The sequence below is a fragment of the Pecten maximus genome, chromosome 7, assembly GCF_902652985.1.
Source record: "Pecten maximus chromosome 7, xPecMax1.1, whole genome shotgun sequence".
NCBI lineage: Eukaryota > Metazoa > Mollusca > Bivalvia > Pectinida > Pectinidae > Pecten > Pecten maximus.
In genome coordinates this window covers 13,914,665-13,928,495 of record NC_047021.1, presented here as the reverse complement: position 1 = coordinate 13,928,495, position 13,831 = coordinate 13,914,665, and the positions used below count along the sequence as shown (strand labels likewise).

The 13,831-nt window shown below is 36.7% G+C and overlaps 1 protein-coding gene across 2 annotated transcripts in view; it reads left to right on the top strand.

The window, feature by feature from the left end:
* Positions 1-13,831, top strand: part of LOC117331679 (putative universal stress protein SSP1056) — a 108,112-nt gene that overhangs the window by 89,247 nt on the left and 5,034 nt on the right. The window contains exons 1-3 of one of the 2 annotated variants that reach the window (XM_033890512.1): positions 2,405-2,972; positions 9,305-9,388; positions 13,404-13,495. In XM_033890512.1, coding sequence (XP_033746403.1) covers positions 2,834-2,972; positions 9,305-9,388; positions 13,404-13,495 — 315 coding nt within the window. In that variant the 5' untranslated portion in view covers positions 2,405-2,833. Of the gene's footprint in view, positions 1-2,404; positions 2,973-9,304; positions 9,389-13,403; positions 13,496-13,831 lie in introns of those variants that run through there. The other variant, XM_033890513.1, reaches the window with a different exon arrangement.

The window sequence follows — 13,831 nt, the reverse complement described above, 5'->3', positions numbered from 1 at the left end:
CTGTACATGTAGCTCAATCAGCATCTCGAAATCATACGGTTTGGTTGTTAGCTGTCCCCGTTGATAACGTTAACTTATCAGTCAAGATCAAGGTAGGGGCTGATGGTGAAGATCCTTAAGTGTCCTTGACTACAAGTTCTTGAGACCTTATCTTATGGACACAGTCTATACATTTCTTGCTATTTAAGAACAAAATTCAAAATTCAAAATTGTTTTGCACACGCCGTATCTGTGTTCATAACATTCCCAATAAATATACTCGTATAAAAATGACTGAACTATCGTAACTATATCGATACTATGGATACGAATGGTAGCCAAGGACATTTGAGAGTAAACATGCGCCAAATGTTACCCATTATTTAAACTCAAGGATATTTGATAGTAAACAGGCGCCAAACATAACGCATTAATTAAAGTCAAGGACATTTGAGAGTAAACAGGTGCCAAACATTACCCATCGTTTAAAGTCAAAGACCTTTGAGAATAAACATGCGTGAAACATTACCCATTGTTTAAAGTCGAGGACGTTTGAGAGTAAACATGCGCCAAACATAACGCATTGTTTAAAGTCGAGGACATTTGAGAGTAAACAGGGGCCAAACATTACCCATTGTTTAAAGTCAAAGACCTTTGAGAATAAACAGGCGCCAAACATCACCCATCGTTTAAAGTCAAGGCCATTTGCCAGTTAGCAGGCGCCAAATTTTACCCATTGTTTAAAGTCAAGGACATTCGAGAGTAAACATGCGTCAAACATTACCCATTGTTTAAAGTCAAAGACCTTTGAGAATAATCATGCGTGAAACATTACCCATTGTTTAAAGTCGAGGACATTTGAGAGTAAACAGTGGCCAAACATTACCAATAGTTTAAAGTCAAGGACATTTGAGAGTAAACATGCGCCAAACATAACGCATTAATTAACGTCAAGGACATTTGAGAGTAAACATGCGCCAAACATAACCCATTGTTTAAAGTCAAGGCCATTTGCCAGTTAGCATGCGCCAAATTTTACCAATTGTTTAAAGTCAAAGACCTTTGAGAATAAACAGGCGCCAAACATCACCCATCGTTTAAAGTCAAGGCCATTTGCCAGTTAGCATGCGCCAAATTTTACCCATTGTTTAAAATCAAAAACCTTTGAGAATAAACATGCGCGAAACTATACCCATTGTTTAAAGTCAAGGACATTCGAGAGTAAACATGCGTCAAACATTACCCATTGTTTAAAGTCAAGGACATTCGAGAGTAAACATGCGTCAAACATTACCCATTGTTTAAAGTCAAGGACATTCGAGAGTAAACATGCGTCAAACATTACCCATTGTTTAAAGTCAAGGACATTCGAGAGTAAACAGGCGTCAAACATTACCCATTGTTTAAAGTTAAGGACATTCGAGAGTAAACATGCGTCAAACATTACCCATTGTTTAAAGTCAAGGACATTCGAGAGTAAACATGCGTCAAACATTACCCATTGTTTAAAGTCAAGGACATTCGAGAGTAAACATGAGCCAAATGTTACCCGTTGTTTAACGTCCAAATCTATTGCTGCAAAAGATGTATATGGCGTTGTTACGTTTTATGAAGATGGCGCATGCGGTCAATATTGATTACCACATTAGCCTAATGACCTGAGGTCAATCACTGTGTAAATATGTTAAAACAAATAGGGGTAATTGCTGATAAGGCTAAATAGTTTATCTAGTTATATGCTGTGTTCGGCAGAATACATCGAAAGGCAGGGTTAATACAAGTGGTCGTTGAAATAAACCATATAACATGTACTTAGATTTGTCGATTTCCGTACCATATCTAGTCTATATAGGCGACAACTAGTGTTAGATATTATATTGCTATTAGCATTGCAATCGGAGTTTCATGTCGTCACGTAGCCTAGGGAAGCATTATGAGTCATGGCAATACTGAATAATGGGGTTATAATTGATGATGACAATACCGATAAGATCCATATATGACATTGTAATGCGTGTACATGTACATGCAATTGCGAGTTCCGTGCACTTTTGACTTCTGGTTTGCATGGTACAATACATGCAATACATTCACGGTACTTTAAGATATCTTTATGTTATAATAATTTAAGACCACGATATACAGTCAAAAGGATAATCAGAAATGGCGCCAAAGAGAGTGCCATAAAGGTCCCGTTTAACGAGTCTTGTTCATGTTACATAACAAGTAGCTGATAATTCTTGAATACTGTCAGTATGCCTACATGTATTTCTGCCGGTCCGGTTTCAATGAAGATATCGCCTTTGTTTGCCCTATAATCCCGCTCTTCTGATCAATATCCGCCATAATAACGGCGCTGCCTTACGCCCTGTATCACCCGGAGGAGTTTGTGTATCAGTCCCCTCTTTCGCTGATGTGAAATATTGGGCGCATGCCTAATAATAGCAGCTCCGAAGACATATTGGCTTATATATTAGCTACAGGTTATCGTGCTCATTAAATACAAATTTCTCATCACTCTTACAGTTTGCTTTCACTTCCATTGAACGATTGATTTGAACAATGTAAACATTGAGAGATGATTTAACAGTAAAACATCCCGATGACCATGATCATTGCTGTGGGAGGCTTGTATATAGTGCCTCGTGTTTCCCACTAGTCGGGGCAATCAATAGTATTGGACCTGGAGTATAACACAACAGGAGTGTGTATCAAACTGCTGGAAGCATCACAACCTAAAGGAAATATAGAATGTGACAGGAAGGAGAGGCTCTGTCCACCTTTACAAGGTGGAGACAAACACCCCCGGAAGTGGCACTTGTCCCCAGGTGTTTAATTCAATAGAGAAGTGCTAATGGAGGGCCAAATAATGGACGGGTTTGCCGCCGTCAAATCCAAATTCCGACACTTAATGAACGCTGCCATTCCTGGACATCATCAACTTGTTATAATTGGCGTGGACGAAAGTGATATGGCCGAGTTTGCATTCGAATGTGAGTATTGTAGGTAAGAATACCAGAATTGCCATTTGTAGTACATTTCGGTACTAGCTGGTCGGTAATGCTTCATCATAGCGATTGATGAATCTTGCCACATTGTATGGTTATATCTTTCAGCAGGTGATGTATTCTAAATATAGAAACATAAGCCTACTAGGTGTATACTTTAGGTAGGCCTGGCACATCAGCATGTTTTACTACATACGTGTTCCAACAGTACTAAACATGTCAAAGATGTTTTATCCAATACCATTCCATAATACACACACGCTCTGTCTTCAGTCAGGTATTGATCGGGAAACACATAGCAAGGTTCTAATATAGTTAACGAGGTCATACAACATGCAGTTAATTAGTTGAATGCATTGAAACCGGTAGTCTCCTTCTTTTGTATGGATTGATTTCAAATAGTTCCGCTATTTCTTGGATATATATAGAGAGAGCTATGGCTAACGCTGTCTACACTTACTTAAGTGTACGTTCCCACGAAGCCAAATTACCAGGCCAATCATCACGTCCTCCAATTAGTGCCGTTATCAGCTATCATGATAATGTCCCTAGAGCTGTTTTCTATGGCACTAAGTATATATCGATCAGGGTATATTTCCCATGTTGATGATATATACGTTTCCTTTTTCTGTGTGACGGTTATAATAGTTTGTTGAATAATTACCTTTTTCCTCGAGATATAGACAATAGTTATCGCCCCTAAAACGTAACTGTTTGTTCTTGATATTCTTTCTTATAAGGCAAATAATCGATCATTTCCGTAAAATGTGAGTCTTGTCTCTCTTCTGGGAAACGGCAACTTCTCTGTTGAAACAGCTGCATCATTTTATGGTTCTTAGATATTACCATATCATGCCGTTTTCGATTGATGGTCGTTGAAACAGCTGTGTCATTTTATGGTTCTCAGATATTACCATATCATGCCCTTTTCGATTTGTGGTCGTACCCTCATGCTTTTCTTGTTCCTTAGTCTTTGTTATGTCCTCGTTGTCCTTTCTATTTTGTTAATTGCTCGTTGTATTATACATGTATTATATTATTATCTAACCATTGTCCTTGATACTTGGTTACTTTGTACTTGGTAATTTGTCCCGACACTTAATACTAGCCCTCCATCTCTTGGTCGCGAGTTTGAAACCCACATGAGGCAGTTTCCTGGTACATACCGTAGGCCGGTGGTTTTTTCTCCGTATACTCCGGCTTTCCTTCACCTTGCACGTCCTTACATGACCCTGGCTGTTAATAGGACGTTAAACTAATTAACCAACCCAAACCAAACTAAAAAATATTATCCTCGCCTGTGACTTGTGTTGCTATCTCCTGATGCATTTTCTTGCTGTTTGAATTTTCGTATTACAACGCACCTATTTTTGCAGATTTCTATGTGCCAGTTATTTGCCATTTTTTAAACCATAGATTAACACTTTGAAATTTGTTTTGAAGTGTTAATATACCACAATGTCTTGAAACCAATCGTAATCACTTAGAAACAGTATACATGACTTTGGACAATACTTTAGCTAATCTGAGATTCTCGTAGATGTTTCGACCTCATCTTATAAAGTATTCAACTCTCCTGACTTCCAGAAGAGAGTCACCTAAACTCTTGTTTTCTATCGACGATACGCGGCAGCAGAACTATGACGATAGTCACTTAACGGCTTAATTCCTGTACTATATTTACCTATTGATTGATTGAAGATACTGCATTATTAATGGACAGTCATCTCACACGTGTATTTATGGCCTCACATCCTTTTTATACTTCCTAGCCCGATACAGTATGCCGGTGTTGGGTCGTCTACTGGTTAGTAGGTTCCCGGTCGCCTTTGTTCTTATCCTGACCATGATCATACACCTCCGGGACTTTCAGTACTAATCTGCAGAGAAAATATATCGATCCCTCCTGTTTCAAGACATTTTATTGAAAACAATTCAGTTTGTGTCTTTTTCGAATGCAGGTTAGCCGGTGTATATTAAAAACTGTATTGTATGTTTAAAGGGGATAAAAGACCGACATAGGAATCCAATCAGTGCGGTGATACACAGCAGATGAAAGGCCGACAAAACGTGCATTTAAAGCCTCGAGTAAATACAATCACCACTAAGCTTGTGGCTCAGCTACCCGGTTACTGTTTAAATTAATGGATTCTACTTGTATCTAAGGTTTTCGTAATCCAGCTACTAAGAGTGGTAGACGGATATATGTGTTAAGGTCGATACATAGTAAAGTCGTGCTATGTAGTAGTAACGGTACATGCTCTATAGAAACAAGGAGGAATCGCTTCCGCCGATTCTTACTGTTGCAGTTGATGACACAGAATAAGGTTTTGTTTACTCGGGTAAGGAAATCACCGGTCTCGGATTAAAGTCGACTCTAGTCGCTTCGTACGATCATGCTGTGATGTACAAGACGGAGTTTTTATTCTACGGACTAGAACAATATATTTCACGATCAGACAGTTCAGACGATAATGTGTAAAAATTTGTATCAGTGATTGGTTGTCTTGTTTTTAAAACCGGTACTCACAGAAGTTATAAGAGGCTCTGGCGATACCAAGTAGTGTTATTAGTGTAATTCTATTATTTAATGCCACATACGGAATAGCAGAAATTTGGTATATTTTATGAAAATTGTTATTTTTAGTTACACTTAAATTAATGTCTTGTTAAAGGCTAAGTTGTTCTTTAGCCTTACATCAAGATTCGTTTGTGACCAACTGTAATTTGATTGATTTTAGACGTTGGAAGTAATCAATCACTTCGTTTATTTATTTTTTTTTTTTTTTAATATTTTATTTTATAACTAAGTATTCAGGTTAGGTATAGTTAATTAAATTAAACCGTTAGGTTTCAGGAGTATGTATATATTCCTAACGTGATAAGAAGACAAATTAGTCTATTCTTCCAATCGACAGACGCCGTCAAGTTAACCCCACATATCATTAGGCATCGGCTCTTCTACTGACGGAACAATGTATCAACGCTTAGCAGTGCATCTGATCCATTATTTAGAACAAATTTACATACGCCCGATATCTTAAGATGAAGCATGTAATTGATTAAACAATATAAAGCACGGGATTCGCTTAATGGAGAATGCTAGTAATAATTCATAATCGCAATACAATCTCATACTATGCTCGTAAAGTTAACATGTATGAAGCACGTTACACAGCCGATGTAGAACTAGATGGTGCGTACGTTATTAACACTGTGAATAGCACGTTAGATTATGACTGTGATCCAATGAACTGTTGAACTGATGATGAATGTGTGTTCACACACCCACAAACGTCTCGGTAGAATAAACGTAAGGCTATATCGATTCTTTGACAACTGGGTCCTCCCAGGAGTACCGGACCGATATATTACGGGACGACCCCCTAATATCACCCCTGGTCGACATTAAAAGGAGAACAAGATATTTGCTTCTCATTTCCTCATGTCAATGTGTCGTTGAAGACATGACTGCCATCTTGAGACCCGTAGACAGGACAGTGAAGAAAATTAATGTTATAAAATCACGTGCCCATCAATCCAATAGTAAAGACAGCTCTGGGATCGAGGAATGAGGTTTATTAAATCAGAACGTCCTCTTTCCCGTTCTGCTCCCTGCCGTACTCAACACTATTGACATACTGAAGTCGACAGTGTCAGAAAAATCTATTTAAGAAGCGATGTGAAATACTTTCAATTTCCTTTTCGTTTACAACTTTCATTTTGAAGTCTGCTATTTCTTTTATTATAAATAGATTTTATTAGCATTTGAATAGCCCTTGTCCTAGAGAACATGAAATCGATCACAGTAACACCTCCGTTTGTAGGTCCGATCACGCTAAACCACTTTGAATCACGTATCATACCATTACCATACTCCAATGGTGTCTGTACGTATCATAAGGTATCATACCATTACCATACTCCAATGGTGTCTGTACGTACCATAAGGTATCATACCATTACCATACTCCAATGGTGTCTGTACGTACCATAAGGTATCATACCATTACCATACTCCAATGGTGTCTGTACGTATCATAAGGTATCATACCATTGCCATACTCCAATGGTGTCTGTACGTATCATAAGGTATCATACCATTGCCATACTCCAATGGTGTCTGTACGTATCATAAGGTATCATACCATTGCCATACTCCAATGGTGTCTGTACGTATCATAAGGTATCATACCATTGCCATACTTCAATGGTGTCTGTACGTACCATAAGGTATCATACCATTACCATACTCCAATGGTGTCTGTACGTACCATAAGGTATCATACCATTACCATACTCCAATGGTGTCTGTACGTACCATAAGGTATCATACTATTACCATACTCCAATGGTGTCTGTACGTATCATAAGGTATCATACTATTACCATACTCCAATGGTGTCTGTACGTACCATAAGGTATCATACCATTACCATACTCCAATGGTGTCTGTACGTATCATAAGGTATCATACCATTACCATACTCCAGTGGTGTCTGTACGTACCATAAGGTATCATACCATTACCATACTCCAATGGTGTCTGTACGTACCATAAGGTATCATACCAATCCCATACTCCAATGGTGTCTGCACGTAACATAAGGTATCATACCATTACCATACTGCAATGGTGTCTGTACGTATCATAAGGTATCATACCATTACCATACTCCAATGGTGTCTGTACGTACCATAAGGTATCATACCATTGCCATACTCCAATGGTGTCTGTACGTACCACAAGGTATCATACCATTACCATACTGCAATGGTGTCTGTACGTACCACAAGGTATCATACCATTACCATACTCCAATGGTGTCTGTACGTAACATAAGGTATCATACCATTACCATACTGCAATGGTGTCTGTACGTACCATAAGGTATCATACCAATCCCATACTCCAATGGTGTCTGTACGTACCATAAGGTATCATACCATTACCATACTCCAATGGTGTCTGTACGTACCATAAGGTATCATACCATTGCCATACTCCAATGGTGTCTGTACGTACCATAAGGTATCATACCATTACCATACTGCAATGGTGTCTGTACGTACCATAAGGTATCATACCATTACCATACTCCAATGGTGTCTGTACGTACCATAAGGTATCATACCATTGCCATACTGCAATGGTGTCTGTACGTACCATAAGGTATCAAACCATTACCATACTCCAATGGTGTCTGTACGTACCATAATGTATCATACCATTACCATACTGCAATGGTGTCTGTACGTACCATAAGGTATCATACCATTACCATACTGCAATGGTGTCTGTACGAATAATAAGGTATCATACCATTGCCATACTCCAATGGTGTCTGTACGTACCATAAGGTATCCACCACTTGTGTGTCTGGCCCTGGTACTTGACAACATGAAATTGAAATTTCGTTGTTTCAATTTGATAATTGATAAAGAATCACAAAATAAATTCAATGGATTTGTGATGAAAGACTCTTGTTTATTTAACTATATAAGTAACTATTTTAATGAATATAGGAATAATTATAAATAACTAGATAAATAGATAACCAACAATATGAATAACTTGATAATTAACTATATAAATAACTATAAACAGCTATAAAAATAACTATATAAAGTACTGTATAACTATACATAGCTCCCAGCCTCGAAAGAATATTTCGTGATATGTACATTAAAATGATTGCAATCAGTGATATGTGCCTTGTTGTCGTCTCGTTTACGACGTCATTTACACTGTTTAAGGATGCAACATTTATTATTGATGGTAAAAATTCCTGTATTAAGCTATTTTTCAGCTTATACACGTGTTCATCACAACAAAGGAAAACTTACTTATAAATGCACCATTGTTGTAACCTGCTAATTGACATTTTCTATTTTAACGTACATGTATTTCATAATACAAATTAAGTGATACCGATTCGGACATGCGCCGTTTGTATCAATACATTGTAGGATGGTAAAGACTTTTCTAATTTGTTAACTTTTCGTTTCCTGATAGCAGCATTCCTGCATCACTCAAATGATGTTCGCAGTTTATTTATTATTTCTCAAAATATCTGTTTTTATGATAAATGGAATATTTTTACGTATTCATTTGTTGCGACGAATTATATCATCAAGCTTAACATGTAGAGATTTGAAATTAAACCATTGTATCAGACCTTATGCCTCTCCCTATATAGGATCAGGTTCTCATTTTGATTGAGGCCGCTGAGGTCTTTTATGTTTTATTTGCGAATTTAATGAGTATATATAATGTACAATAGAATTGTACTATAAATGGATTAATTATGTTACAGGGTACGGCGCCAACTTCCACAAACCAGGGAACAAGGTGCTGCTCCTCCATTGTCCTGAGAACTATATCAACGCTACTACCATGAGTGAGTAATCATCTATATTGACACGCTAACTCCCTGTGTTCTTTATTAACAGGAAATAGAATTTCTTTATAAAGTGTCTCAATTCTAACCAGAGTATTGCGCTTATATTGAATGGACATTCTCCCTGCTAAAAATACTGATACACGGATATTGATCAACTAGAATGTAATTACGAATGATGCCAAATACGGTCGACTGTGTTACGTTGTAAGTAAAGTGGTGGTACAATGAAATTACATTGAAGTATGACTTCTGATTTGATTTACAACACACTCACTTTACTACTGCTATTCACTTTCGGCCTCCCCCGAACCCTCTCCCGAGGGAACGGTCCTCTGGTATTGCGATGAAGAATGGTACCCAAGCTGTTAGCATTGACAGTTTGATGTCATACAGTATTTAAACTCCGTACGTTCATATAATGTAAACAAATAACGTTCAATCATACAAAATATACATCACCTAGCCGTCTCGATCGCCCTTTGTATTACGATCTCATTTACGTTAAATTAACCTACCACAGAGCTATCTGTGTTTGTAGGTCGCGACATCATTCTACACCGACTTGATGTTGTTATTGCATGCTATCTTCAATTATAACGTCTGATGTGGTCTGATAATGACATTGTAATGTTAATACGGTTAGATATGAAGCATTCTGTAGGAATGTTATACTATATACAACGCCAAATTATGTTTTACTCAATATTTTACTACAATGGTTAAACTGTTTTCTACCACAATGCGCTGTGTTAATCCATTCTCATGCAATTGTATAAATGTTCTGACTGTTTGATACATATGCTATATTTACATTCTGTGTAGCATTTGCCTATATGTCGTTAGTAAACCAAATTGTATTCATGAGACTGTATACTGCAATTTACAGTGATTTGGTCAGTGTAGGAATACAGCTCCAGGTGTTGCAGGTTAAAACAATGGCCGCCAGTTACTTTCGGTCTAGAGATCTTTCGAATGCTAGCATTTATTTACGTAAGCCACCACAAAAAAATAAAGCAGCTTCACAAATTATGAGAGTAATATCTTATAATTAAAGAAAATGTAGTCAACACAAAATTACTATATTTATATAAGAGTCATTCTTGATCTATACGAAATAATCAAATTATCAATGTCGTCACACTCACAGGGGCTCGTTTCCGAATTTTTATAAAGTCCAGTATTTTTATAAAAAAAATCTTATTGAATGAGTATCGACATAGTTTCTGGTTATGTATGTATACTGGATTTTAGTTTTGTTGTTATTTATTAATGTCGATCTTGATCAAATTATGTTTTGTGTATTCATGCAATTTTCAAAGCCATACCAATTTAAATATATATGTAAATTATCTATGGAAAAACATTCAGGAGACAAGCTTTGCTGTTGTAGATTGAATCAATATATGTATTAACTACAAATGCAATTGCTTCTGGACCTATTTCTTCAATTTTTTTATAAAATATTATCCTTATGAGAGTTGTCCCCCATTTTCACATTTTTTTTTCAGTTTCACAGAGAGATGTGTTAAGTGAGAAGTGATGTGTTAATAGCTTAAAACACTTGCACAAATTTTTTTTTTAAATCTGTTTTTTACCCCGAAAAAATCTTTCAGTTTAACTCCGGCAAGGGATAGTTTAACCCCAAAAGGGAACATAATACCATGTATTACTATGCCTTTCAACACTCACAACATAAACTTACAAAAAAGTCCAAAGATTAAAAAAAAAAAAACAGATTTTAAATGAAAAAATCCAATTTGTTTTAGTTTTACTCCAGGAAGGGATAGTCTTACTCCATAGGGACTCTATTGCCAAATATCAGCACCCTAGTACAATTATAAAGTGATGAATTAAAACAGTTTAACGCTTGCTCCAAAAATTTAACGAAGAAATATTCGAAGTCCAAAAATTTGACAAATCTGGGTTTTTCCCAAAAAATATTTTATTTTAACCGCGGCAGGATATAGTTTAACTCCAGAGGGACTCTATTGCCAATTACCAGCACCCTAGTACAATCATAAAGTGATGTCTTAATATCTTTCAACATTTGCACCAAAAACTTAACGCAGAAATATTTTAAGTCCAACTATTTGAAAAATCTGGTTTATTTTAGTTTAACTCCGGCAGGGGATAGTTTAACCCCCAAAGGGAACATAATACCATGTATTACTATGCCTTTCAACACTCACAACATAAACTTACAAAAATGTTCAAAGTCCAAAGATTAAAAAAAAACCACACAGATTTTAAATGAAAAAATCCAATTTGTTTTAGTTTTACTCCAGGAAGGGATAGTCTTACTCCATAGGGACTCTATTGCCAAATATCAGCACCCTAGTACAATTATAAAGTGATGAATTAAAACAGTTTAACACTTGCACCAAAAACGTAACGCAGAAATATTTTAAGTCCAACAATTTGAAAAATCCGGGGTTTTCCTAAAAATATCTTTTAGTTTAACTGCGGCAGGATATAGTTTAACTCCAGAGGGACTCTATTGCCAATTATCAGCACACTAGTACAATTATAAAGTGATGTTTTAATATCTTTCAACACTTGCACCAAAAACTTAACGCAAAACTTAAGACCGAAACATTTCAAAAATCTGGTTTTTTCCCAAAAACTCTTTTAGTTTAACTCCGGCAGGGGAAGTTTAACCCACACAGGGACCATATTACCATAAATTACTATGCCTTTCAACACTTGCACCAAAAACTTAACATTTGAAAAACCAACGCCGACGCCGGAGGGACAACATAAGCTCTCACTCTTCTTCGAAGAGACGAGCTAATAAGTGTTTCCGAAGAATCGAGTCTGTCCTGTGCAGTACCCGTTCAACGCCGCATCACTTCTCAATGTTAACCAAATTTAATTTCGCAGAAAAACTGCTTTGATTTTAAACGATAAGAAATTATGCAATTGTGAACAATTTGACGATATTTATAAACGTATAAGAAATATCAAATAAAACTAAATTTGTGCAAAACCCATTTTATGTGATTGCTATTAATAACGACATCAGGAACTATAGTATTCCTTCTGGAAATTTCGGCTGTTCCGGTAATTGAACCGGTGTTACCAAAGGGTAGTATACAGTCGATATGAATACAATTTGGGAGACAGATAAATATTTTGTGTCGCCCTAACGGTCGACATTCTATTTACATGTCACCCAAATTTTATTCATATCGACTCAAATATTCGTACAAGTGGAAGGTAACCTTCCGGTCTTTTGATTGGTCAAGAATTCGAACTTCGACCTGAACTGCTAACGTCATCAATAACCGAATGATTATCACCGGGTCTCGACCGTCACTTGTACACCTTATTCGCATACGCGAAATTAGACTTGGCCACGCTCCCCTTTGATTAAAGCCGATATCAATTTAGTAGAAACAGGTCACACGACTCTTATCATTTTTGAATACGGAATTTATTTCACACCCAAGTTATTTTTTAAAAGTTACAAAAAGACACCCGCCAAAGCTGGTGCCCTTTGTAAATTAAAAAAACAACCTTACTTATAGCTTATAACTTCCATATTCAATAACCACTCGTTGTGTGACCTCTATATATGGTATGAATGCTATATACATTTGTAGTATGATACCATGCGTAGGCTGCCAGCTATGGTATTAAACACATTTACGGATTTGATAATCAAAACCGTATCATACAGTCTTAAGACAGTGATGCAGATGTAGTAAATCTAGGAGCGAAATCAGGGGAAATTGGCTTTGACGAATGTTCTCCATTAATCGGTGCCATACTTATAAGAATATAGATATGGCATACAGGGTAACGGCAGACGTCGAGGACTACCACTAAGCATCTTCAAGGCATTGTACAAAAGACAAACTTATATTGTGGTTAAATGCAGTTTACTGACTTTATATCTGCACCAGACATTTTTTTCCCATTCGGGTATTATTAGATGTTGCATACATTGGTACATATATCTTACTATATACATGTGCTTACAGCTGAGAGGACTATGATAATTATATTACAGGTCCTGGACGTGTGGTGGAATTACAGAGGGAGGTGGAGGGCAAATCGTGCGATCTCAAACGGAAGTTCATCGATAAGGCCAACAAACTGGGGGTAAGCGTATATTCGTAACAGTTAACACGCGATTACGTTATTAGGGGTAAACGTATAAATAACCCTATTTATTGCATTTTTGCCAGTGAAATATAGAAATTTATCAAACTAATAAAACTTATATTTTCACTGCAGCGATTAGCAGTGAAAATATAAGATTTTGCAGTGAAAATATAAGTTTTCCGTTTTGACCAATCAGAGCGGACCCTTTGTATTCACCTCGTTGAAACTTGCCGATTTTTCCAACCGAAGCGGAGACAGATTAATTTGGTTATTTTGCTGTATTTCTGAAATTTGCAGACTAGTTTTTGACACAATACTCACTTGACGTTAGCT